General features: G+C 30.6%; 2 protein-coding genes across 2 annotated transcripts; both read left to right on the forward strand.

The window, feature by feature from the left end:
• The first annotated feature begins 7,223 nt into the window (after positions 1-7,223).
• LOC11425930 (protein LURP-one-related 10) lies at positions 7,224-14,701 on the forward strand. Its single transcript, XM_003623496.4, has 4 exons — positions 7,224-7,466; positions 7,773-7,934; positions 14,046-14,273; positions 14,393-14,701. The coding sequence occupies exons 1-4, from the start codon at positions 7,272-7,274 to the stop codon at positions 14,537-14,539; spliced, it is 732 nt and encodes a 243-aa protein (XP_003623544.2). The 5' UTR covers positions 7,224-7,271; the 3' UTR covers positions 14,540-14,701.
• Positions 14,702-18,971: 4,270 nt separating this feature from the next.
• Positions 18,972-21,148, forward strand: LOC11432065 (protein LURP-one-related 10). Its single transcript, XM_003623498.4, has 3 exons — positions 18,972-19,484; positions 20,506-20,733; positions 20,857-21,148. Exons 1-3 carry the CDS (start codon positions 19,221-19,223, stop codon positions 21,001-21,003), a joined length of 639 nt encoding a protein of 212 aa, XP_003623546.1. The 5' UTR covers positions 18,972-19,220; the 3' UTR covers positions 21,004-21,148.
• The last annotated feature ends 6,752 nt before the right edge of the window (positions 21,149-27,900 follow it).

Here is a 27,900-nt window from a genome sequence, read left to right on the forward strand (position 1 = left end):
TGTAAAATACATTTTTTTAAATACAATTCTAAAGTTTAAACTTTCCACAAATTTTATGTTTTTTTAAGGGCACAAATTTTATTTTAATTATGTTGTTTTGGTCAAAGGGAATTGCAATCTATATCGAGGATGAATCAGAGTTTTATTAAATAAGATTTTCAATACAAATCATATACCACAATTTGGTCCACCTGGTCCACCATAAAAAAAAGCTTGCTTATACAAACGTCCCTCATCCACCATAAAAAAAAGCTTGCTTATACAAACGTCCCTCATCACCATGGTACTCCAAATCATAACAATTTGTATTAGTATCTTTATATGGCTTCATATCTTCAGGTTTTATAGCAGGTTCATTATACTTTGAATCAATAATCGTAAGTTTTGCCATGAAACCCGAATTTATAATTTTTTCTTTAGGAAATCTCCCACTACCCATTGGGGGACAATCCTTATTGGGTGGAGCATAAGTTTGACCTCCAAATCTGATTTTAGATGCTCCTTCTCTTAAATGAGTGAATATTTCTTTTGGCCAATATCCAATACGTATTGATTCACGTTGAACGTATAACCACCAATGGCCTGTAGATGGATCCTACAATTATTTAAGAAATTATTAAGAGATGACTGAATAAGTTACTCGGAGAAGATATTGACTAAACATAGTAAGATTAATTGAAAAAACAAAAACATTAACTCATGATGAGTTGATAATATTTAAGGTCATTCGTATTTTTTTTTACATAGGTCGTCTATTTAATTATCATTCTATTCAATTAATTTAATTATTACTTTTTAAAAAATTCCCCATATAACTATTAACACAGTTAATTAATGCACGTCTTGAATAAAATATTACTAAACAAATTTTTTCGTAAACATCTTTAATTTTACCTATTTGTAATTATATAGTATAGTTGATCTAATAGTTTGTAACTATATATTATAATATATGTTTATACATTCATAATCAATTTTACCTGCTTGATTAATAAAATAGTAAATAATTTTGATGTTAATCCAATGGAATTGGTGGGTGATATGATAGATCCAAGAGCATATTCTTTGTTATGATTGACTTGCACGAAGCCCAGACAATTACCATTGAAACATTCAGTTTGGTTGTAACCATCTGCCTACAAATTTATATCAAGATAATCCCATTCGCCCATAATAACAAAATCGTCATCACAAATTAGCAATTGATTGGAGCAATTCGTGCATACACAATACATGTGTCATCTTAACAATTATCGTCTAAAATCTTCAACCCTTGCACCGAAAACAACAAATTGATATATGTCATCAATATTGAAATAGCGAATCAATTTATATGAACAACTCGACATGAAAGAATTTAAATTTCAGTTCAAAAGCAGAAAAACATATAAAACCATTCACCGTCACTCTTCTAGCTACAAACACTGAATTATGCTAACACAACCATAAACGGATATTTTTTTTGGTGGTGATAACCATAATCGGATCAAATTTCTGAAAATTAAGTGTTTGAAAATAAATAGCAAAATTATATTAAAAAACCAAAAAATCTCCCTATTAGATAGAGAATTGAACGAGGCATAATGTTGTGAAAAAGATGGTGAAAATTGCATGATCGAGAGAGTGAGGGTTAGGGTTTGTTAGTTGTGACACATAAAAACATGAGTGAATGAGATTAGGTCTTACTAGTACCGAAATTACTGCTTTTTTTTTTTTTCTGGCCTAAATACCGTTTCACCTTTGCTAATTACAGTATCATTTAAAATTAAAGGATATTTCGTTGGTTAGCAACCTTTTCAACTTCTGCCAACGGTAAAATCTGAAATTTATTTTAATCTCTGCTATCTCTACTTGCTTCTCAAGGGAATAGTGATGTTCACAAAACAAACAAAAAAAACCAACGTGGTTGTGACATTACACTACAAGAAACTTGACTTTTAATGAGAGACAAAATTTGTCACTAGAATCACATATCCGTAGGTAAAAGTGAATTTGACTTTGAGTGACGGCCGGCGGCAGCGTCAACTTTAATGAGGTGTTATGTGATGTTTTTGGTCTGTCGCTGAATGTTCTAATGTCTGTCACTATAAGTCTTCTTCTACATCTACCTACGGTTTGAACTGTGACGAGAACCTGTGTGACGAAGGTAATAATTATTTGACTTCTACCTACGGATTGTCTGTCACTAAAATCTATTAATATATTTTAAATTAAATTAATTTCACCCTTATTACCACTAAAATTATTTTCTCTTTTGCTGCAAATTCTTATTTTAAATAAATATATTTTCTACATTATTATGATAGATTAGGACAATTTAACAACAATCAAACCTAGATAAAAACAAAGATTACTAAATTATGAGGATAAAAACAGAGATTACTCAACAAAGATTTCAACATAGCAAGTTCCATTTCATAAAGTACTTACAACAAAAATCATATGCCGAAGATATTATTAAAAAAGTTATATGATTTGTTTTGAAAGACAGGGTTAAATTGACAAAAGTGCCTTTTTATTTCATTTCATGTAACTTAAAATAGTGTCAATTGGTTTATTTGTTCAAATATAACTGGCGTAGCTTTTTAATCTACTCCTTAATATTTTTTAGATGAGTGCAAATTAGTAGTCCCAATATATATATTCTTATTTGTTGTTTGAGTTTTTTTTTTTTAGAAATAAGTTGTTTGAGTTATTCTTTTCAAGTGAATTGATTGAATATAAATTAGGGTCATACTAACTTGTGTCCTTAGGACACATGTTAAGAATTTCATGAATGATAATAAATATTTATTACTAACCATTAATTTTCAATCTCAAGAAAAATAAATTACACCATTTATAGTGAGGGAATGTTGAATTTGTACAAGGTAGAGAATTTTTTTTACTTTTTTTTTTTTTGAAAAAACAAGGTAGAGAATGTTGATTTTATCTATCACCAAGTATACTAACATGATTCCAAACTCAAAATCTCTCTTTGTACTACTAGACAACCATGAGATTTGGAAAATTGCAATGAACAAGAAAATAATTTTTTTGCTTTAAATTAATCATGACAGATGACATATTCCTTACACCCGAACCATCTCTCATCTTGCTTTTTACTAAAAAACAGAGACACATCTCCCCCAAGGTTTGACTCAATAGCACTCACATCCTCTGTAGTTTTTAATTAAACAATAACCACCCTTGTATCTTAAAAAAAATAGACACCGACTACCCCTCTCAAGTTAAGGATGCCTGTTTTGACAGTAAATTATAATGATAATTTTTTCACATATTCAAGGTTTCTCCGGGGATTTCACGAGAACGGATAGTATTAGACCATTGTTTGAAAAAATAAATGTGGAGAAAATAATGAGTATTCATTTTTTGTATTTTTTTATAGACGTTTACCCAATGAAAGTTTAGAATTTAGAATGATAGAAGAGCAACGAAAAGGGTTTTAAGGATTTAAGATCGACGAGAATAAAATTTTGTTCTGTAGTAATCAAATGTAAAGCTTGCGAAATAATTGCAAACTCCTAAAACTTCATGAAATTTTTTTGTGCATTGTGCATGTTTTTCCATATAGATAAATGTGTGGATTGGAAAGTGAAATTGTAATCTAAAGAAGGTTGTGAGATTATATTTTGCAGCAAGCTAGTGCTTTGTCGATTGTACATTTATGTGTTTTGAACAAATATTAAGAAATGGTGACTGACAGCCGAACCTAATATCTGGATGAGAAGCATATGAAAACAAGGAGGTATGCGTCAAACAGATTTTTAACGTTGTGACAGCTCAAAGGGAGGTTGTTGTTTTTTCAAAACTAAAGGGGTCGTTTGATTTATTTACCCATACTTGAGGGGAGGTGAGTGTATTTTCCCCTAAAAAAATTACTGGTTTAATTGATCTTAATGAATGAAATTGCTCGTTGAGGCACATTTTTCAAAAGTTGCTAATAATTTTATGGGTTTATCGAAGGAGTAGAAAATTTAAGGGTCATTAATTCACCAAAAAAAATTAGAATCAGTTAAAAAAATACCATAAGATTTAAAATTGTCTATACGTATGTATTTTATCAACTCGGCATAACACATAAGTGTTTTTCCATGGTTAAATCTCACCAAAAATCAAGAAATAAGGAATTGGAATTAATATAGGTTGAATAAAAAAATAGTATGAAAGCGAACAAAATGGAAAAATTTGTTGAAGGAGTCGGAGATTATGAGGTAATTATTTTACAAAAAATTAGACTCAAATATGAAAAATGCTACATCATTTAAAAATTTCTAACAAACATGTTTTTTTTTTTTGAATGATAATAAACATGTGTTTTGTCAACTTAGTAGCTCTTGTGGCTGTATTCTTTGTCCCAACCTTTATCATCCCTTTTCGTGATATCTGTCATCTTTGTCGCTATCTCCGATCTAACCCATCCCATCACGCGGTCATCCGCCGTCGTCTCAGCCGCAAGCAACCCACGGTGGTCTTTTTTGTTTCTATTGTCTTTGTTGAGAGCTCTGGTTGGTGGTTGTTCCTGTTGTCTTATTTACACACTACAATCTATCTCATCATAGCCTCCGCCGTCTCAATCGCGATCTTAGTTATTGAGTTCGGTAATGTTGTAGATTTTTGAGTTGGTTTCATCTTCCAAAATAGTTTTGAATAGGGAATTGTGAAACAAATCAATGACAGTGGCTTAAATTTTGGCATCCGTTTTGTTAATTTTTGTACAACTCTTATGTTTTCTTTAATCATTTTCCTATAATTTCACATCTCTTTGTCAAATAAGTATAAAACGGAAAGAAGAAAAAAAGAGTGTTGGAAGAGCAAGTGTTCAAAGGTTTGTTAATTGTTTTACGACGGAGAGAACTTGCAGAAGAAAGAGGATTTTCTTGTTGTTGTTGACAAAAGCAGAAGAAAGAGACTGTGTTTTGTTTTTCTAATTAAAAGGTTAATAATAATAATCTAATAAAATACGTAAATGATTAGAAAATGCATCCGGTAGCCAAGTACATGAATAAAAAAGTGGGATTTCACTATAATTTCATTAGATTGCAAATGCTCAAAGACACTTTTAAGAGACTTCCAAATGTTCAAGGACACTTACAAGAGACTTTCAATGCTCAATCACAACTGAAAGAGATTTTCAATGCTCAATCGCGCAGATAAGAGACTTCTAAGTGTTTATAAATAAACAAGATATGTTCTTACACTTAATATACAATCAAAAGTGTAAACTGAATAAATTAGAAAAGACTTTTAAGACTTAAGACTTTAGAATTTCTAAGGTAAAAACTTTGATAAGAAATTCTTAAGTGCTTTTGCGCTATTTGATTTTGACAGAGTAATGACACAATAAAATAGTAGAGTCTTGTTGTTATTCTTCAAGTCTTCAACTCCTTATATAGGTAAAGATTTGAGAGATGTTGGAGAACAAATGTCAGCACATTAAAAGTCGTTGAAAAACTTCAAATCAAGAATGTTGACCCTTTGCCTGATATGGATAGTTCTGTTGGTTAGCCATTTGAAATTCCTTTACAAAATCAGGAATTATCCATTCGTTCTCTTTGTCCTTGAAGTTCTTTGTTTGTTTCTACACATAGTGAGAAGAAGATAAATTGTACTATCAGATTTTGATAGAGATAGATATAGAAGAGGCCATGTCTTACATGGAGTCTGGGCCCCTCAAGATCTTCTGAGTTTAGAGGTCTTCCAAGTCTGATGATCTTTAGAGTCTGATGAGGTTCTTCAGCTTCTGAGTAACATCCTTTCTTTTGATCCAAGGTGTTTACTTCTGGTTGACCTTTCTTCAGCTCTCCTACCATAGTCTGTACAAACGAGCATTTCCCAATTTTAATCTATGGTACTACACACTTAAACATATATTAGCATATCCAATTGTTCTTTTAATACTTTGTTATTATCAAAACCTTAGATGAATTGTACAAACCAATTTTGTTCGAACAATCTTTCCCTTTTTGATGATGACAAACACAAGTATTTAAAAACAATTGTTGTTAATCTAATTAACAAGTTGACTTCAGAGTCTGAGGTTTGTAAGCTCCCCTTGAATTTAACAGTTCCAAAATATGAGGTTTGTAACCTCTCCCCGAGTTTGATAGTCCATAAGGTGGGTTTTGTAAACTTCCTATAAGTTCTATCCATGTTAATTAGATTTATTTATAATCACATCAAAACATATTATAGTATAAACTGCTCATCAGGGGATACACTAAGTACATACATAGCTTTTAATTTGTAACAAATTATATCAGAGTTTAAAAGATCTTAAAGGGATTTTGAATTTCTCATTCAGAGTCTGGTTTAATTAAAACTCTTGGGTACTGAATCTCGTCAGATTTAGACTTAGGATTTTAATTTTCCAAGATCACTCAGTTTGGTTCAAATTTAAAACTCTCAAATACTAAGTCTCGTCAGAATTAGACTAAGTCTCGTCAGAATCACACTAAATGTTTTAAATTTTACTTCTAAATTCAAAACGTTCTTTAAGTACTTCAAAACTAAAGCTATTTCTTCGTTCAGACTCAATTTTATATACTAAGATGCTTTCTGTCCTACTCCCCCTTTTCAAAATATGATTTCTGACTCTCTCTCTTATTAATAATTTCTCTAACTTTCTCCCCAACGAAAAAAGGAAAAAAAACAGATAATAGAATAGACAAGAGACTTTATAAATCAGAATATCAAAGTTTTAGTCAATTATACAAAGATAAATGAAAACTTTGTGAAAAATAATAAGACATTAAAAGAGTGTCCTAAAGTTTCATGGTGAGGAGTAAGAATAGTCTGAACTTTTGAACTTATTGCATCCTGCTTAGCTTTCATTCTTTCTTGACTGACTAAGTCTTCTTCCTTCTTAGTCAGAACTGTAGATTATTCTTAATCACCATCGTTATCACAATCCTACGCGTTAACATTAAATCCTATAAACGTACAAAAAACATGAACCTTCATGATACTTTCTTTGTTCCTAGATATATCATTTACTTTTATATATATATGTTTAAAATCAATCAAATTATCATCAAATTATTATATAAGAAAGTTTAAACGATTCCTCCCATTATTCTCACACATATATTTATTACCTAACAGAACAAACAAGACTCTGATCTCAACACAAACAAAAACTAAGAGCCAGCATAACATAACATACATATACATACATATATATATATATATATATATATATATATATATATATATATATATATATATATATATATATACATATCACCAACCTCGTCATCATTATTATCATCATGGCTTATCCTTATCAACCACAACCTTCTGCCTCTGCACCTATCACGGCTTATCCTTATCAACCACAACCTATGGCTTATCCTTGTCAACCACAACCATCTGCCTCTGCACCGCCGATGCCGGTGCTTCCAACCACCATAATATGCCCTCAATATTGTGATCCGTATCCGGTGAATTTGGCCGTAGTGAAAAAGGTGATGACCATTCAGGGAATGTAGGTTATGGCTATGTGTGGCTAAATTAATTGAGAAAACTATGTTCTAATCATGATTATGAACATGTAATCTTTATGTTTTGATAAAAGTTTTCCCAAACTACTTTGTAAAGATTATTTATATTGATTTCAACTTCTAGTGTTTCTAATTTGCATAATGATATTATTTTACCTCATTTTCAACAAATCGATAGGAGACGATTTTCATTGTAATTGTATTGCATCAAATAATATTATTTCTTATTTTTAATTTAGTTTACATATTATTGTTTCTTTGGAATTGTAGTCATACATATATCAAATGTCTGGATCGGCCCCTGTGACCATTGCAGACAACTTAACCATTACTGATGTCAACGACAACATTGTCTTCACTGTATTTACCCTAGGTGATCACCGTCTCTTGGTTGATGCCGCCCGGAACCCCATCATCACCCTACGTCGTAAGGTATGTTCAACTTTATTCTCTCTTTTTATTTCTTTTTTTTTAATTTAATTACAAATAAAAATATAATACAAGTAAACAAGCCGGATCGTACACATACACACACATCGTTGTCTTAAGATATAAGATTCAATGGTGATTACTAAATACACCCTCCGGTCACTAGTATAAGCAAAAATTTAATTTTTAGATTCATTCATTAAATGACGTATTAAATGACGTATGTAGTCTTTATTATCGACTACATATGTCATTTAATGAATGAATTTAAAAATCAAATTTTTACTTATATTAGTGATCGGAGGATGTAGTCAATATACGCAAGATACGTACGTGGGAAATGGAGACTATTCAATCATGATCAAGCAACTTTACAATTTGATTCAACACAATAACATAGCTATAAAATCTATGTTCTGTCCAGTATGAATAAGATATGTCAAAATAGATGGAGCCTAATAGGTTAGTCGATTAGTTCATGATTTTGTATTTACTTTTTTTTTTAAGGATGATTTTGTATTTACTGAGTTGTAAGAAAAAGCAAGCCAAAATACAAATGGGGTCTTTTTGTCTAATCCATTTGCCCTATATAAAAAGTTAGTCAAGTCACAGGAAAATACTTGGGTGTTTTGGCTTTTGTGTCTTTGGATGTCTTTAGTTCTTAAATATATTATGCATTGTCCATATCAATTGAGGTAAGCTCACGAGGACTTTAGTTTATTTTAAATAAGAGAGAATGATGGATGAATGATTAAAATAATTTAGATGAGAGAGAATGAATGGTTAAAAGAAAGATATGAACAAAGACACTAATGAGTAATGACATCAAAGCCACGACACTCAAGTGTGTGTTAAGATCCTCTCCATTTTTAAAAAGGCTTAAATATGTCTTTCGTCCCTGTAAATATAGGTCATTTGAATTTTCGTCCCTGAAGTTACTAATCATTCCAATCTGCCCCTGCAAAGATTAATCATTTGACTTTTGGTCTTAATTAGATTTTTTTGCTGAGGTGAGTTGTCATTAGCGACGTGGTGCCCATGTGGCAAGTGATGATTGGGCGAGGTGGTTTGCTTAAATAGGTATTTCATCCCTGCAAATATAGGTCATTTGAATTTTCGTCCCTGAAGTTACTAATCAGATATAATTATAACCAAAAGTCAAATGATTAATATTTGCAGGGGCAGATTGAAAGGATTAATAACTTCATGGACGAAAATTCAAATGACATATATTTGCAGGAACGAAAGACCTATTTAAGCCTTTTAAAAATAAAAGGAGTTTGTCATTATGAAAGAGATAGACATATAAAATTAGTAGTGGGTCCTATCATTAAATGAGTTTAACCATCATTAATTATTTTTAATAACTTTTGTATCTTTATCTCTCCAAATGAAAGTATAAATGGAGAGGATTCTAACTCCTCAAGTGCAACCCCCATTCAGTAGTTAAGATCCTCTCCATTTATCTCTTTATCCATTTATTTCATTTGGAGAAATAAAAACATAAAGTTTTGAAAAAAAAAGTAAAAAATAATTAATAATGGTAGAACCCGCCTATTTGTTTTGGCTTTTCAGCATAAAAAATCACTTCTACAAACCTCAAAAGTGGAAAATTGAGTTTTCAATGGTATTTGGTTTGGCTTTTAAGAATTACTTCTATCCTCCAAAAGTAATTCTCCTTAAAGGTACAATTCCTAACTTTTTCCTTTCCTATAATCAATTCTACATTAAAATTTATATTTTGCTTATTACAACCTATTATTTTCCTTTATCAATTCTCCTTCTTTTTGCTTTGTAATTAATGTGATGAACCAAATTTAATCAGAAAACTTAACGAACCAAATTAGCCCCCGAAAAATGTTTATGGTCATGAGTTACCAAATTTTGAATTTTCCTTTACGGTGTCCACATTCAGATTTACTGTCTTTTTCTTTTACTTTTCTCTTACGCTATATTTTATCATTTTTGGCAACTAACTCTAGTATTATTTAACTTAAATATATTTTATCAAAAAATATAAAATATATGAACAAATACTTTCTAAAAAAATTAGTTTAATGATTGTATTTATTATGTTTTAAATTAATATATAGAAAATTTATTTAAATTAAATAATATATCTATATTTAGTATTGATGTACATATACATTCGACTATGCACATTTACTTGAATTTAGCTATGTCCATTTTAGTAATTATACATTCAAAAGCAATTTTGATAAAAACTATCCAAACAACATTCAGTTTGTTTAATCAATTCTGCATTATTGTATCCAAACATAAACCAATTCTCTCAAAATCAATTTTGTCAGAATCAATTCTATTCAAAGCTGAACCAAACACTTAGTGTGTGTTTGATTGCAGCTTTGGATAAAATTGATTCTGACAGAATTGATTATGATAAAATTGATTATGACATAATTGATTTTGAGAGAATTTATTTATGTTTGGATACAATATTGCAGAATTGATTAAACAAATTGAAAGTTGTTTGGATAGTTTTTATCAAAATTGCTTTTGAATGTACAATTACTAAAATGGACATAGCTAAATTCGTGTAAATGTGCATAGTTGAATGTATATGTAGATCAATACTAAATGTAGATATATTATTTAATTTAAATAAATAAATTTTCTATATATTAATTTAAAATATAATAAATACGACATTATACTAAAAAAAAATTACAAAATATTTGTTCATATATTTTATATTTTTTGATAAAATATATTTAAGTTAAATAATATTACAGTTAGTTGGCAAAAATGATAAAATATAGCGTAAAAGAAAGGTAAAAGAAAAAATACAGTAAATCTGAATGGGGACACCGTAAAGGAAAATTCAAAATTTGGTAACTCATGACCATAAACATTTTTCGAGGGCTAATTTGGTTCGTTAAGTTTATTAAATTTGGTTCATCAAATTAATTACAAAGCAAAAAGAAGGAGAATTGATAAAGGACAATAAAGAAAAATAATAGATTGTAATAATCAAAATATAAAATTTAATGTAGAATTGATTCTAGGAAAGGCAAAAATTAAAAATTATAGCTTAATTCACAGTCAAATGGGATCATTGGGCTTCGAAGTATCCTACTATCAACTTCTCGATGTGATTTTTGGAAGAAATTTTTTTTGTACAAAGTTGAATTTTTTTGAAAACTATAAATAAAATCTAATTAAATATACAAACTTAATAAAAAGATATATTTAGTTAAAACTATTAAAATTTTAAAGTTTTTAAACCATCAATTTGACTCAATTGGAGGAATAAAACCTGAGTTTAATTGATATTTGATTGTTTTTTGTGGAAACTGATGCATAAAGGTAAAACAAATGACTGAATAAACCAAATAAATTAAAAATAAAAATGAAATGGGTTGGACTGGTCTATTATATCACATAGTTCATAGTAGATTTTCTTTTTACTCCTCTACATTTTGTGGTTTGTCTGTCTCAAATTCAGGTCATCTTGGTTGAAGATCTAATTTTCAACCAAATAATTTTTTGGGAAAAATTGGCATAGCTTGTAGTAGATGAGTTGTACTTAATAATTTGGAAATCAATTATTTCCTCTATCCCTAATTATATATACTCTTTCGAAAAAGATTTGTCTTTAAATATAAATTTTTATACAAATTATTAGATGTATTTATTATTCTTTTCCTAAACATATTCTTAATTAATATCACCAACTTATCTTGTAATATGAAAAACCAAAGACTAAAATAAGTTTATGGTCTCTACAAATATAGGTCGTTTGAATTTTCATCCCTAAAAGTACTAATCCTTCCATTTTACCACTGCAAATATTAATCATTTTAAATTCAATCCTAATTATGTTTCTTCGGTGAGGTGGATGATTAGAAATGTGGCACTTATGGGGCCTTTAGTGACTGGCTTGAGCGTTGCCTCGTCAACAAAACAGACATGGATGGACAAGTTTTCCCTTAATAAAAAAGCCCACGTTTGAAATGATTGTGTTTGCCCCTGTCTTTATCTTCTTCTTTTGGCTTAAATATGATAATTGTCCCTGTAATTTGGTCCAGTTTTGATTTTCTTCCCTGTAAAAAAAATTTGAAATACATCCTTGTAATTTTTTTTTTGTTTGAAAAAGCTCCCTGATCCCACTATTCATCTGATTTGGCATTGTTTTGGCCACGTGGCAGTTGCTGACTGTGCAACTTTTGCCATGTGGCGTGCCACATAATATTAAATTTTAAACAATATTTTTAAAATTCCGAAAATTGTTTTAAAATTTAAACAATTAAAAATAAATTTAAAAAACAATATAAAAATTCTGAAAATAAATTTTAAAATAATTTTCTGAATTTTCTTTTTGTATAATTTTCAAAATAAAATTAATTTTTTTTGAATATTATATTCTGAAAAAAAATGTTTTTTTTTTTAAATTAAAATTTTCGTAAATGAACAAGAAATTAGAACTTTTTTTTAAAAAATTTATAATTTATTATCGAAATTATAAATTTATAACTTTTGAAAATATAATTGTCATTATTTTCGAAAAAAATTTAATATATAATTTTCAAATTACAAAAATCTATTTTTTGAAAATTTAATTTTCACATTTTTTTTCAAAATTTTTAATTTTAATAGTTTTTTGTCAAAAAATTCAGTTTTCGAGAATTTTAATTTTCAAAGTTTTTTTTTATAAAAAGTATTTTCGTATTTTTTTATAATTTTTAAATTTATTTTCAAATTTTTTATTTATTTTTAATTACGTGGTCTGCCACGTCAGCGTCACGTGGCAAAAGTTGCACAGTCAGCAACTGCCACGTCAACGAATAGCATGCAAGTCAGACATGAAGTGGGGCCAGGACCTTTTTCAATCAAATTTTTTTTTTCCAGGTCATAAATCAAAACTGGACTAAATTACAGGGACGATTATCATATTTAAGCCTCTTCTTTTTCCCTCTTATTCTCACTCGATCTGCAACTTTGTTCTCTCTGTCTCCCCTCTGCCGCGAATCAACCTTTGAAGAAATTCTCGGGGGTATGTTCCATTTTCTTCACTATGCCATTTTCTGTGTTGTTTCACTGGGTCAGTTCCATTTTCTTCAATCTAACCTTTGAAAGTATTTGGGCAAAACACTCATTTAACGCTTGTGTTTTCTCATTAAGGGAAAAATTTTCCATCCATGTTTGTTTTGATGACGTGGCAACACTCAAGCCAATCACCAATAGCCACATAAGCGCCACGTTTCTAATCACCATCCACCTTATAAAAAACGTAATTAGGACTGAAATTAAAATGATTAATATTTGCAGTGGCAAAATGGAAGGATTAGTAACTTCATGAATGAAAATTAAAACGGCCTATACTTGTAGGGACTAAAGACCTATTTAAACCAAAACCAAATTAAATACACATATAAACAAATGATAATTTAGTAATATTAACATATTGAATAAACATATTAACTACACCGCCCACATTTTTTAATATGTGTGAAATTAGTCAAAAGATCGAAGAGTTTATAATTAGAGACGAAGTACAATCACGTCGGTTTTTAGTTGGCCCGTTTGAGCAAAACAGGCTAACTCATTGGACTGTTTTACATTAAATGTCTTAAATGCTTGTGTAAAATTTGTTAATAGTAGAGGCTTTTCACAATGACTAGATTTACACATCTTAAGTGTAAAAAAGTAAGAACCCCAAATCAACCTATAAACACATCAATGAGTTATTTTATAATACAATTCTTGCCCACATGTCCCCATAGATTGGCATGGTGCAAAGTAATTTGCTGTCCCAATTTGATTTATTTCTTGTAGTGGTGATGTAAGGTTAAAACTTTAGAGTGTATTTCTCTTTAGGTCTCATTTTTAGTGTTAATAATTTTTATGTTTGGTCAGTTGATACAGAATTTTGCTCTAACTTCAATTGAGTAGTCTCTTAGTTGAAGGTGGAATTGATTTCGAAAATTAGCCGTACCAGATATCGAGATTAAAAAAAAAAACCTCACCCGGATTGACATTTATTTATTCATTCAGTAAACTTTATATACCCGCAATTACCCAATAAAGTGTCGTTTAATCCCGCAAAAATAATTTTATTTAATGTTTCATTTTTATGTTATACTATTTGTGTAGATATTGACTATGCATGATAGGTGGGAAGCGTATAGAGGTCAAAGCACAAATGCTAAAAATATGATATTTACAGTGAAACGATCGTCCCTAATCCAGTTTAAGACCAAATTAGATGTATTTCTAGCTGGTAATACCAAAGAAGATGTTTGTGACTTTAAAGTCAAAGGTAGTTGGTCTGAACGATCTTGCATTGTTTATGCTGGTGAATCTAATAACATTGTTGCACAGGTATAAGCATTATTTTATAGTGTATATTCCATTCTAATTAATTACTTTGATTGTACTATCACCTGACTATATATACTTATCACAATTAATTTCCGTGGCATTATTGTTTGTTGTCGCAGATGCACAAAAAAAACACGGTTACGAACATTTTAATTGATAAAGACCATTTCATGGTAAAGGTGTGTCCCAACGTTGATTACGCTTTTATAGTGGCGTTAATCGTGATTCTTGGGGAGATTAAGGATGGTACAAAGGGTAGTAACTAAACGATTAGTGTTTTGTATTCACTAAATACTATTTTATTATTAATTAGTGTGTGATAAGTTTACATGTATTAAAAAAAATTAAGAGTTTAGCAAATTATAGATTGAATATAGCAAGTTTCATTTTGACACATGTAAATATCATACAAAATATGTACTCCAAAATATGAGTAAATTGTCAATTACCTCATGAAATTGTAAGTTTCGTCAATTACCCCTTTGAAATTAATAAAACTTCAATTACCCCTCTGAAATTGCACAACGTTGATCAATTTACCCCCTCCGTCAAATTTTTCTGTTAGTTAACATGACGTTTTGCAAATACCCCCCTGAAGTTTTGTACTTATGTGCAAAATGCCCCATGAACTTGAAAATTTATATATATTTTTTCTTATCCTTAAAAGTGACTGCATTATCACTGAATTGTGGAGCATTTAGCTAAGTTTTGACGGTATACAATAATATATGTTCCTTTAAACGATCAAACATTAACCATGTATTAGAGTCTAACGATATGAAAGTCAACATAGTAAAGTACAGCCACACTTGTCAGATGAAAAACTAATACATGTCATACATAATGAAGCACATAAATAATACATGATTGGCATAACCAAGAATTACCAAGATGTCACAGTATATGGCTTTGCTATTGCTAATTTTAACCACACCAAAAATTTCCACTTCCTTTATATTGTGAGCGGTGCACACCACCAACACACTTCTCTCACTTTCAAGAAAAAAATACATAAACTTGTTACTTCTCTCACTTTATAAAGGATCTTGAAGGAATCATGGTCTTCTTCCCCCGTTAGGATTCAAAGGAATTGTAATAATTTTATATTATGTATATTTCATTATATTTTTTTTTAAGAGAATAAAAAAACATGATAGCCACCATCCTTTTGATCTCTAATGGGGTTAAGGACAACTTAAAAAAGAAAAAAACAACATCTGATGTTGGAACAAAGAAATACTTTTATGTTTGTTTTGTAAATATTCTTGAGTTTTGAAAATTATTGTAGGGTTTATCAAATACTGCCAATTTGTTCTACAATACTGTCAATATATGGTTGTATATCGTCAAAACATAGCTAATATGCTCCGCAATTCAGTGATAATGCAATCACTTTTAAGGATAAGAAAACAAAATATAAATTTTCCAATTTAGGGGGGCATTTTGCACATAAGTGCAAAACTTCAGGGGGTATTTGCCAAACGTTATGTTGACTAACAGAAAAATTTGACGTAGGGGGTAAATTGATTAACGTTGTGCAATTTTAGGGGGATAATTGAAGTTTTGTTAATTTCAAGGGGTAATTAACGAAACTAACAATTTCAGGGGGTAATTGACTATTTACTCCCAAAATATTAAGACCCTTGAGAATTGTTGTTGACACATATGCATTGGCTGTGTCACACTAGTAATTTACTGAAATGCCACTCAGCAGTTAACTGCCGAATTATGGAACCGGCTGTAGTTAACTACCGAGGAAAACTGAAAACTTCGGCAGTTAACTGCCGAGGAAACCTCAAACCTGTTTTTTTTTTTTTTTTTTGACAAAAACCATAAATTATCATTAATAATATTTATTGTTTTTGAATGTTTGAAACAATTGCAGTATTATATATATATATCTTAATAAGAATATCATATAAATCTTGACCAAAAAAATAAATAGCATTTAAGTCCTCAAAAAACATTTCAATAAGTGTAAAAATTAAGCATTTGAATATTGTTTTGCAAATTACTTAAATAAATAAAAAATCTTTGTACACAATAATTTTAATGTAGAAAATATAACAACATATTATACCTTAAAAAAATTGTTGTGCACAATTATTTTAACGATTTTTTTTATTATTATTTGTATTTAAGTAATGTGCAAAACAATATTCAAATGCTTAATTTTTACACTGATTTAAATGCTATTGTTATTAAGATATATACGCATAAGTATAATACTGCAATTGTTTGAAACGTATCAAAATAATGATTGAAACATTCAAAATCAATAAATATTATTAATGACAATTTATAGTTTTTGTCAACAAAAAAAAAACACAGGTTTGAGGTTTCCTCGACAGTTAACTACCGAAGTTTTCAGTTTTCCTCGGTAGTTTACTGCCAAAGTTTTCTTCGGTAGTTAACTGCAGCCGGTTCTATAATTCGGCAGTTAACTGCCGATGGGCATTTCGATAAATTACTAGTGTAGCACAGCCTTATGTAATGTGTCAACAACAATTCTCAAGACCCTTTTATGGGTGGTTTTTGGTTGCATATTTTAAAAATTCAAAAAAATTAAATCTAGTAAAGATTTATCACTTGATTACAATTATGGTTTTCACTTGATTGGATTATAGTTTGAGTAATATTGATTATAGTTATGGGTTGAGTTTAATGGAGAAGTAAAGAATTACTATCTTATATGAGCATGTGGCGGAGCCCAAAATTTTCCAAAAATAATCATACTATGATATGAATGATAGAGATTAAAGTTTTAGAAAGAAAAACTCTCTCCTTTACTTTCCGACCTACCCTCATCGTCGCTCAACCTATTTTTCTCCTTCAACATCCAAACACACCCGACTCCATGTGGTTGTATATGTAGGTGGTGCGACCGGAGGAATCTCTGTCGCTTCACCACCTCTAATACCCCTTTTGGAGTTGCTAAAGAAACCGTCGGCGACCCAACCACCACAATATGCTTGGTGCTTTCCCTTGTAAGTTCAGAGTGCAACCTAAGAGGGGATGAATTAGGTTTTAAGACCTTTTTAGAATTATTTTCGTGAGTTTAGGTTCTTAATATCCTTCCGAAAAATTGTGTTAAAGATATGAACGAATGCGGAAAAATTAAAGGGAGTAGAGAAGAGAAAAAGGGACAGAAAAAATTATAGTGGTTCCCCTTCTAATCTAAGGGTACATGCATTCTTTCCACACCTTGTGAAGAAATTCACTATGATAGAATCTTTGTTACAATTCTATAGATGTTTTGAGTCTTTTATAGTTTAAATTGTATAATTCAACAAAGAAAGACATCTTATTAAAGCTGAGGAAGTTAGAGAATCAAGTAGAACAAAGAATTTGGAGACAAAACAACTTGGGGGAATTTTGTCCCGAACTCATTTATAGGAAGAAAAGTACACAAAGAATGAAGAAAACAAGGAAAAAGGCCATGCATCCCCCGCATGAACCTATACGCCCTACGCATCTTGGAGACAACATAAGGAATCTTGTTCCCTGCCTCCTACGCAATAACGCCCAAAGCTAATATAGTGTGAAAAATGTCTATTTATTAAGAGCCTTCTTCTTCTAAAATAATTATGGGAAATGTTAACTATTGCCCTTAGGGCATTGGTTAATGAATTATAAAATAAAATGTTTTTTCAAAAATTTTGTATTTTATTTTTTGAAACTTAAAAAAGTATTGTTTTTAATGTTGGCTTTATTTTTTCTTTTTATTTTTAACTGCTTAACTAGGGCCCAAAGGACAATGGTTAACATGATCCAATAATTATTTAACAACTATAGAGTTCATAGGCAAGGGAATGCAACCAGAGCATCAAGAAGGGTGTTTTCCAACCCTATCCCATTATTTTGATATGTTATTATTTATTTTCCTTTGATTGTGTATTTAGAGATGAACCTTTATTATTTATTAGAATTTGATATAAATGCATGATGAAAGATATTTGAAGGATTGAAAAGTAGAGAGAGGACCATTCTCAAATCAAATTAGCTCTATTAAACAACATAATTTAAATCTTATTCAAAATATTTTCTTACACAATTCATAATTGAAGCAAATATGTTATACATTATAGTATATTGGAAAATTTATAATTTTGGATAAATTATAATCATACAATATTTTAAAATAACAAAATTATACTTTTACCATAATAATCATGAACACCAATATAGAGTTGCTCTTCCTCTCCTCTATTTGGCAACACCATGTGAAAGAGCTATGATGAAATCAAGAAAGATAGAACAAAAAACACATGAACAACAAACAAAAAGCATCTCCAAAACATTACCCGCCAAAACTTTTTTTTTGTTCAATAGTCTAATGACTAAAATTCACACAATTAAATGTGGAGAAGTGAGATGTCCGAGATATGCAATATGCCAGCTAATTAAACTAAGCTCACGGGAACGTCAAAACTCTATTATTAAAGACAAAAAAAAAAAAAAAAAAAAAAAACTCTACCATAGACCGACTCAAGGAAAAAGGATTCAATCTGCATCATATTCAACCCATACCAAAAATTTGCATGACATCTTAATTTATTATTTGTTGACCATTTCTGTTTCTTCTTAATCATCATCATCATGGCTTCCACTCCACAATCTATGTTTTGTACGCTACACGTTGCTTAACATAATAAATCCTATAAACGTACAAAAAAGACGGCTCAAATTAATTTCTAACATGAACCTTCGTGATACTTTCTTTTTTCCCTCATTTAATTTACTTATATAAATATGTTTAAAATCAATCAAATTATTATATAAGAAAGTTTAAACGATCCCTCTCATTATTCTCACACATATATTTGCCTAACAGAACAAACAAGATTCTGATCTCATCACAAACAAAAACTAAAAGCTAGCATAACATAAAATATATACGTATACATATACATATATATCACCAACACCATCATCGTTACTATCATCATGGCTTATCCTTATCAACCACAACCTTCTTCCTCTGCACCGATGCCACCACTCCCCACCACCATAATAGGCCCTCAATATTGTACTCCATATCCGGTGGAACTCGCGGTGGTGAAAAAGGTGATGACCATTGCAGACAACTTAACCGTTACTGATGTCAACGGCAACATAGTTTTCAAAGTTAAGGGTTCTGTGTTTACCATACGTGACCACCGTGTCTTGGTTGATGCGGCCGGTAACCCCATCATCACCCTACGTCGCAAGGTATGTTCAACTTTATTCTCTCTTTCTCTTTCTATTTAATTTTTTATTTAATTACAAATAAAATAATAATACAAGTAAACAAGCTTTTGCTCGGATCATACATACACTCATCATTGTCTTAAGATATAAGATTCAATGGTGATTACTAAATAGTCAATACACACATCTATGATCAAGAAGTTGGCATATTTGTTTGTCTTTACAATTTGATTCAATACAATAACATAGCTATAAAATCTATGTTTGTCTAAGCTCTGTCCGGTATAAATTAAATAAGATATGTCAAAATAGATCAAGCCTAATAGGTCGATTCATTAGTCAAAAAAAAATTGTATGTACTGAGTTGTAAAAAAAGAGCAAGTCAAATTACAAACGGGGTCTTTTTGGTCTAATCCATTTAGCTCATATAACCAGTCAGATAGGTTCATTGAGCTTTAGAGAATTTCACTATCAACTTATTGATGTGATTTTTGGAAAAGTAATAGTAAAAAGTTTAAAAATATAATTTGAAAACTATAAATAAAAATCTATTTAAATATGTAAACTTAAGTGTAAAAAAGTAAGGAACCTCAAATCAGCCTTTAAACGCATCAATGAGTCATTTTACAATACAATCTTCTCACTCACATGTCCCCATAGATTGGCATGACGCGACGTAATTTTCTGTTCCAATTTGATTTATTTCTTGTAGTGATGGTGTAGGATTGAAACTTTAGAGTGTGTTCTCGTTAGGTCTCAGAGTTAAATACTTCTAGCGCTAACAATTTTTATGTTGGATCAATCGATACAACTTTGCTCTAACTTCAATTGAGCCATCTGTTAATTGAAGGTGGAATTGATTTCCAAACTAATCGTCTCTTGTATCAGATATCGAGATTAGAAAAAAAAATGTCACCCACATTGGCATCTATTTATTCATTCAAAAAACTTTAAATACCCCAATGACTCAATAAAGTGTCGTTTAATCCCATAAAAATAATGTAGTTTAATGTTTCAGTTTTATTTTATACTATTTGTGCAGATATTGACTATGCATGATCGGTGGGAAGCATATAGAGGTCAAAGCACAAATGCTAAAGATCTAATATTTACATTGAAACGATCTTCCCTAATGCAATTTAAGACCAAATTAGATGTGTTTCTTGCTGGTAACACAAAAGAAGATGTTTGTGACTTTAAAGTTAAAGGGAGTTGGTTCGAACGATCTTGTAGTGTTTATGCTGGTGAATCTAATAACATTGTTGCACAGGTATAAGCATTATTTTATATAACGTATATTCCATTTTAATTAAGTACTTTGATTGGATTATCATCCGACTATATATACTAATCATAAATTAATTTTTTGTGGCATTATTGTTTCTTATTGCAGATGCACAAAAAGCACACGGTGACGAGCATTTTAATTGGTAAAGACCATTTCATGGTTACCGTTTATCCCAACATTGATTACGCTTTTATAGTGGCATTAATCGTGATTCTTGGCGAGATTAACGATGATGCAAAGAATAGTAACTAGAGGATTAGTGTTTTGTATTCATTAATCATGATTCTTTTATTTTCAATTAGTGTGTAATAGGGTTACATGTATTAAAAAACTTACGAGGTTAGCAGATTATAGATTGAATATAGCAAGTTTCATTTTAACATATGTAAATATCATACTCCCTCCGTCCCAAATTGGATGACGTTTTAGGCATTTCACACATATTAAGAAATGCAATTAATATTGTGTGGAAAAGAGGTATTATGAGTTGTTTTATAAAATTATCCTTAATAAATAATATGGGAAAGATAAATGAAAGAATTGAAAGAAGTGATAGTAATAAATAGCTAAGGTTATAATAGGAAAAGTAACATTAATGTTGTATTGGTATTGTAAAGTGACATATAATTTGGGACAAAAAAATTTCCCTAAATCGACATACAATTTGGGACGGAGGGAGTATAAAATACTCCAAAATATTAAGACCCTATTTTGGGTGGTTTTTGGTTGGATATTTTAAAAATTCAAAAATATAAATCTAGTAAAGAATTATCACTTGATTATATTCATGGTTTTCACTTGAATTGATATGGGTTGAGTATTATTGATTATAATTATGGGTTGAGTTTTAATGGAGATGTAAATAATTGCTATCTTATATGAGTCGATGGCAGAGCCACTACATGGACCACAAGAGGTTGTGGAAACCCCAAAATTTTCCAAAAATTATCATACTATGATATGATGGCAGAGATAACAAAATTTTAGAGAGAGAAACTCTCGTCTCCCTCTCCTTTACTTTTCGGCCAATCCAACCTCTCTTTTCTACTTCAACGTCCAAACTTGGCCGACTCCATGTAGTTGTATGTACGGGTGGTGTGACCGAGGGAATCTTTGTCGCGTCAACACCTCTAACACCTCTTCTAGAGTTGCTAAAGCAATTGTCGACGACCCAACCGCCACAATATACTTGGTGCTTTTCCTAAACCTCCGTGACGAATTCTCCTCGTCTCTGGTTTGTCATATATGGGTCAAAGCGGTTATAGTTTTTCTCAGTTTTTGTTTGTTTGAATAGCCCAATCTAAGCTCTAAACCTAGATCACGATTGGGTTTAGTTGGGTTGATGCAACGCTAAATTTCAAGTGGTTTGTATTTCTCGAATCTCAGTTTAGGTTGGTTTATGTCAGCCTCATCTCTATTTGGTTTTCAGTTCAGCATCACCTCTTCATAGTTGATTCGTTGTTGGGTAATTAGGGTTCTATTGGTGCTAATTGATGGTTTGTTTATATGAATTTGATTTCTGATTTGATTATAGATCTATTGTGATGTATACGTTTTAAAGCTTACGAGTTTGCATCCGTTAAAGAATTTGGGGATGGTATTAAATTCATTTCAATCCTTCATGATTGAATTCAAAAAGATTAGCTAGAAATGGCTCAATTGCTTACTGTGATTTATCACAAGGGGTTGTTGGTTAGTGAATCAGTTAATTTTGACGGTCGGTTCATTCGTTGTTTTGAGATGTCAAGGCTCACACAACATATTTTTGCTATTTGTCATTTTATGTTAAAGAGTTATATTAAAAGAGCGTAGTAACGGTTAGGTTTTCAAACTTGAATTTCATTAACCAATTTAAGAAACAAGTAATTAGAACAAACCAATAAACTTATATAATTTCAGATTGTCAGTGCCTACTTTTAATCTACGGATCAATTTTCAAGATTACAATTCGAAGTTTTCAGTTGAAAAAGTATTAATGAACAAGCATGGACTAATTTAAATCGAGCACAATAAAAGCATAAACTGAATGAAAAACTTTATTAATAAAATCCAACAAATAAGAAGGGGTTCATCTTGGAACCTTAATCAAGAGGTTTAGTTGCTCATGGCAACAAATATCATAACAAAACAATATAAAAACATAACAAGAGAATGAAGAAATCCTGCCTTGAAGCTCTGATGCTTGACCCTTGCCTTGAACCGTTATAATAGCGCAAGAGTCTTTATTTATAGCAAATGATTACTTAGGGTTTAAGAGAAGAAAACTGAGCTTTTTGAACCAATTTCGCTTGGAAAATAAGGGTTTCTTCTCATCTTTGTAAAGCTACCATGACAATGAGTAGTTAAATTCTCTTTGAGAAATGATAACTAGACACACTTTTTTTGACACAATACAGACACCATGGACAATTTAGACTTTTCAACATTAAAACAAGGGCATTGTTGTAAATGCATCATACCCCTCTTCTACCTCTCTTCTCTTCTCTGCGTGTGCAAAGTCTTTCGCTACCACCATCCTCTCACAGACCACCATCAACCCCCCCCGGCTCTCTCTCTCTCTCTCTCGTCCTCCACCATCCTTCTTACCTCCGTCCAACACTAATCATGATATCTCTCTCTCTCTCTCTCTCTCTCTCTCTCTCTCTCTCTCTCTCTCTCTCTTCTATCTCAGATCTGGATCTTATGTCGCCGACGGAATCCTTTTCTTCCTCACGTCGTCGGAGATTCGTTCAACCACTGTTCTGAGACTCATCATCTTCCGTTCTGGATCTTCCCCACCGGCAACATTCTCACCACCAGATCTGTTCTTTTTCATTTTTGTTGATATGAGTTGTGTCCGATTATTAGCGACGACGAGTTTAGTTGCGACGAGTGAAGTGATAACAAAAGAGAGACCACCGAGTTGCAGAACGGTGGTGGTGGAAAATGATAAGCAGACACGACTTGCAGGGAAATGAAAAGGAAAACAAAAAAAGAAAGAAAGGAAAACATAATATATAGTAACAGTGTAAAAAAACAAAAATACAGTATAATTATACGGTGATGTCTGCATTGTGTCTCCAAAAATGTGTTCAGTTATCATTTCTCATTCTCTTTTGTTGGGGTTAAATGTAACCAACTTTGCTAGTATGTATTTCTTTTGATTATGACATTATATATTATTCTAGTTATTCATGAATATTTATGTTATCCTTGCTTTCATTAATTCAATTTATGAATTTGAATTGTTATTGAGAAATACCTTTTGAATCTAGATTTAGGATAAGCACCTGGTAAATACTGAACTCTAAAGATAGATTTAGGTTTATCAATCACTAAAATTATTGATTGTTAAGGATATTGTGTTGGTTAATAGGTTGAGAGATCGACAATCGACCAATATGATTGAACTCATAACATTGTTTAGACATAGATGAAATAACATTGTTTAGACATAGATGATGTTTGTTTAGACATAGATGATGTTCGTTGAACTCATAACATTGTTTAGAATCTATATAACAAATCAGGAGTACATGTGAAATAAGTTGATGAAGTTTAACCCCAATATACACATATCTCTCTTGATTTCCGTATCATTTACACTGTTATAATTTTGTAGTTTATGAAATCAAACACCTTACAATTATCTCACTTAAAATCATATCAATTGTTGAATGAATTAAATATCGCACTAGTCCTTGTGGATATGATACAAAAATACTTACTTTTGATACAACATCAACCACTCAAAGAAATGATATTGGAGAAATTTGGTGGATGCTGCTTTATCTTCCCGTAGAAAAGATGGAATTATTTCTTACAACTTTGATAGTTGTTTATATTCCAAACACCACAAAGAAAGATGAAGAAGAATGATGACTACATTTGTGTGAGTCATATTTTCAATGGTATATGAGACTCCCTGTTTGATATCTATCAAAGAATACATTATGTAAAGTAACTACAGAAAGAAAGAAAAAAAGAATAAAGATACATGCAAGAAGATGCTACAAGTAAGAAGTTTCCTTGTTTCTGACAATCGATTTGTTATGGAAAAATGCATGAAATTGAACACATTAACAACAACAATAACAACAACCATCAAAATGCTCATGGAAAAACTCCCAAATTCGTTAGTGTATCCTCCGTAATAGAAAAACTCCTTAATTCATGGAAATATTTTAAAGGAACATTAAACAAAAGAAAGATGACATGTCTCTTAAGCAATTGGGTAATCACCTTCACTTAGAAGAAGAATGTTGAAAATAAGTTGATACCAAAAATCAAAAGGCTCGTGAGAAGGTCCATGTAATGGAGGATGAAAATTTAAGACATCTTATAAGCATAAAAACTTACGAATTTGCCAATTAATCTAAGTTATTTCCCCCTCATTTACATCACTCCAAATCATTAATAATTTCTCCAACGCACGAGTGAAGCGTCAAAATTTTTTTTTTTATAAACTATTATCAAAAGATTAATTGTTGTGTTTGTGTAAATCACAACAAGGTCTTCAAAGTAATCTGGAGGAAATTCGCTGTTCATACCATTTATATCCAATATCCATAAGTCGGTGGGGATGAATCGAGCCTAAAAATTAGTTTGGATACACATACTTTAGAGTTCTAAGTGTAATCTTCATCAACAACCTCTTTGTTCAAGTATTGAAGCATCTTCCCAATAATAATGTTATTTCGTACAATTGCTAGCCATATCACACAAACATAATAAAATATAAATAAATAAATAAAAGGATAATATGACAAAGAAAAGCGAATAGTATAACTAACAAATGAGAAAATAAACCACCATAGTGAATTACTAACTTGCAATCAATAAAATCAATCATTGAAAAACAAATCAAACAAAATTACATTGAGAAAGAGAAGCAAATGTACGCAAAAAAAATGAGAAAGGAGACTAGGGTTCAATATCGTGGATAACAAAAGTAACTAATACAAAAGATACAAGGAGTGTACGATTCTTCGACATGTCAACACCGACTAGCATGGATAGTGACTTAAACAAAGGGGGAGGTCAAGAATATGTTATCACCATTACGATTTTGACCATTAAAGACTCAACTCCTTTGAAGCTCCTCAATCCCACTATATTCAATTCTTGAGACAAATGACATATTCAAAGAAATTCTGACCAATTATTGGAATAGTTTGTGGATTTCTAACAATTAGAATGATTGAAATTAATAAGATAGCAATAACAATCAAGAGGTACATTAATTATAAGATTCTTTTGAGAATTTTTTTTGTCCTTTTTTATTTTCAACTACATTAATTATTTCTTTCCATACATGCCCTTATTTATTATACATCTTTTTCTTCAATCAGCAATAAATAGAATGTTGAAACTTGAAAACATAAACCAACCCTCTTTCTTAAAGGATAAAATTGTAAAAACAATAGTAATTACAAACATATTTAATACAAATATCCACTATCTTAATTCCCGTTATTTTTTCAAAAGAGTCCTATAATTAGGGACGGAGGTAGTAATAAATAGGGAAGGTTCATTATCTCTATATCCAACTTATCTCTTAATTTGATTTTGCTTAGTTAGACGTTAGAGTGTTTGCATACACCACTCACATCAGTACACTTAAAGTATTGCTCTATCGTCCTTTGGAGAGCCAACTTATCAATTCGAACTAACTATGACTATGTATGTTCTGCATGGTAGACCCAATTTCATGAGCAACATCACTGATTTATATGCAATAATTTATGTTTTTTTTTTTCTTTTTTCCTCTTTATTGAAACATAATTAAAATTTTTGAAAACTTTTACTTTAAATTCCACACCTTTATAAAAGTAGTTTAAAACTTTAAAATTTTCAAGTAATATTTTTATCACACGATTTCTTCTTTACTTTTAAAATTCTCTTTTTGAGAAAAAGCAACATCCTAAAACAAATGAGATGCCATATCCTAGTTTTCTTTTCTAATTTCTTTTAACTTATATAGAAAAGAATAGAGAGGATCTGTGAAGTCTGAATACGAGATACGATACTGCACCGATACGCCGATACGGAAAAATTTCAAAAATCAAGATACGATGCGACTGAGATACATTAATAAAAAAAAATTATATAATTAAATGTACTATATAATTATAACCATTTTTTTTAATATGCAAGTATATTAACAAACACAAGAAACCAGGCTCGTAGCACATTAATATAAATATAATATTGACGATTAAGAGAAAGGGAAAGATGCAATTGATTGTGTGGTGTGGTGTGGGTCGTACGGGCACCAAAGAAAGATAAAGGAAATGTATATATATTATAGTAATATAATATTTTTATTCTTATTTTTTACACAAAAAAAAAAAAAACAGAAATCAAAATAATATAAAAAACACAAGTATCCGTGCGGATCGGGATGTATCGGAAAGTGAATTTTTTTTTTCTGCCCTAATTTGTGTCAAAAAAATACAAAAATGCCCCACTTTTTCAAAAAATTGCACAAATGCCCTACTTTCTGGTACCCCTCTACTCCCACTTGCGGGGTACCTAAAAAAAAGTGTACCTTGCAACCCCCACTTGCGGGGTACCTTTAAATTTTTTTTTTAAAATTTTAACTATCCCGCAAGTCACATTTGCGTGGCATTTTTTTTAAATATTTAAATACCTTGCAACCCCCACTTGCGGGGTATATTTAAGTTTTTTTTTTTTAAAAATTTAATACCCCGCAAGTCAAAATGGCTTGATATTTTTGGGTTTTTTTTTTTAAATTTTTAAATATCCCTCTAAACAAAAAAAATAATAAACAAATAATAGGGACAAAAAAAATAAACAAAAAAATACCACAATATCTATAATTATTATAAATGCCCGGCTGTCCCACACCCCCGTCTTCGACGATTTCTTCCGCGATTTACTTGAGGGTCATGTTGGTCTTCGTCATTGTTATCTGTAGTTGATTGTATTTGACTACCATAACCCAATGACAACGACACATCGTGTTCCCTTGTTTGCCATCCAATATCCAGAAATTGTTCATTGTTGTTGAACGAAGCCGGAGAGAAGTGAGATAATAGGTTTGTTGGTGTTGGTGGATGGTTGTAGTTTTGGTTGGTGTACATTGGGTATTGTGGGTTGTTGTAGGGGGGTAATTGGTGTTGGACGGTCCAGCTTGGTTTGGGTCAT

The sequence above is a fragment of the Medicago truncatula genome, chromosome 7 (assembly GCF_003473485.1).
Source record: "Medicago truncatula cultivar Jemalong A17 chromosome 7, MtrunA17r5.0-ANR, whole genome shotgun sequence".
NCBI lineage: Eukaryota > Viridiplantae > Streptophyta > Magnoliopsida > Fabales > Fabaceae > Medicago > Medicago truncatula.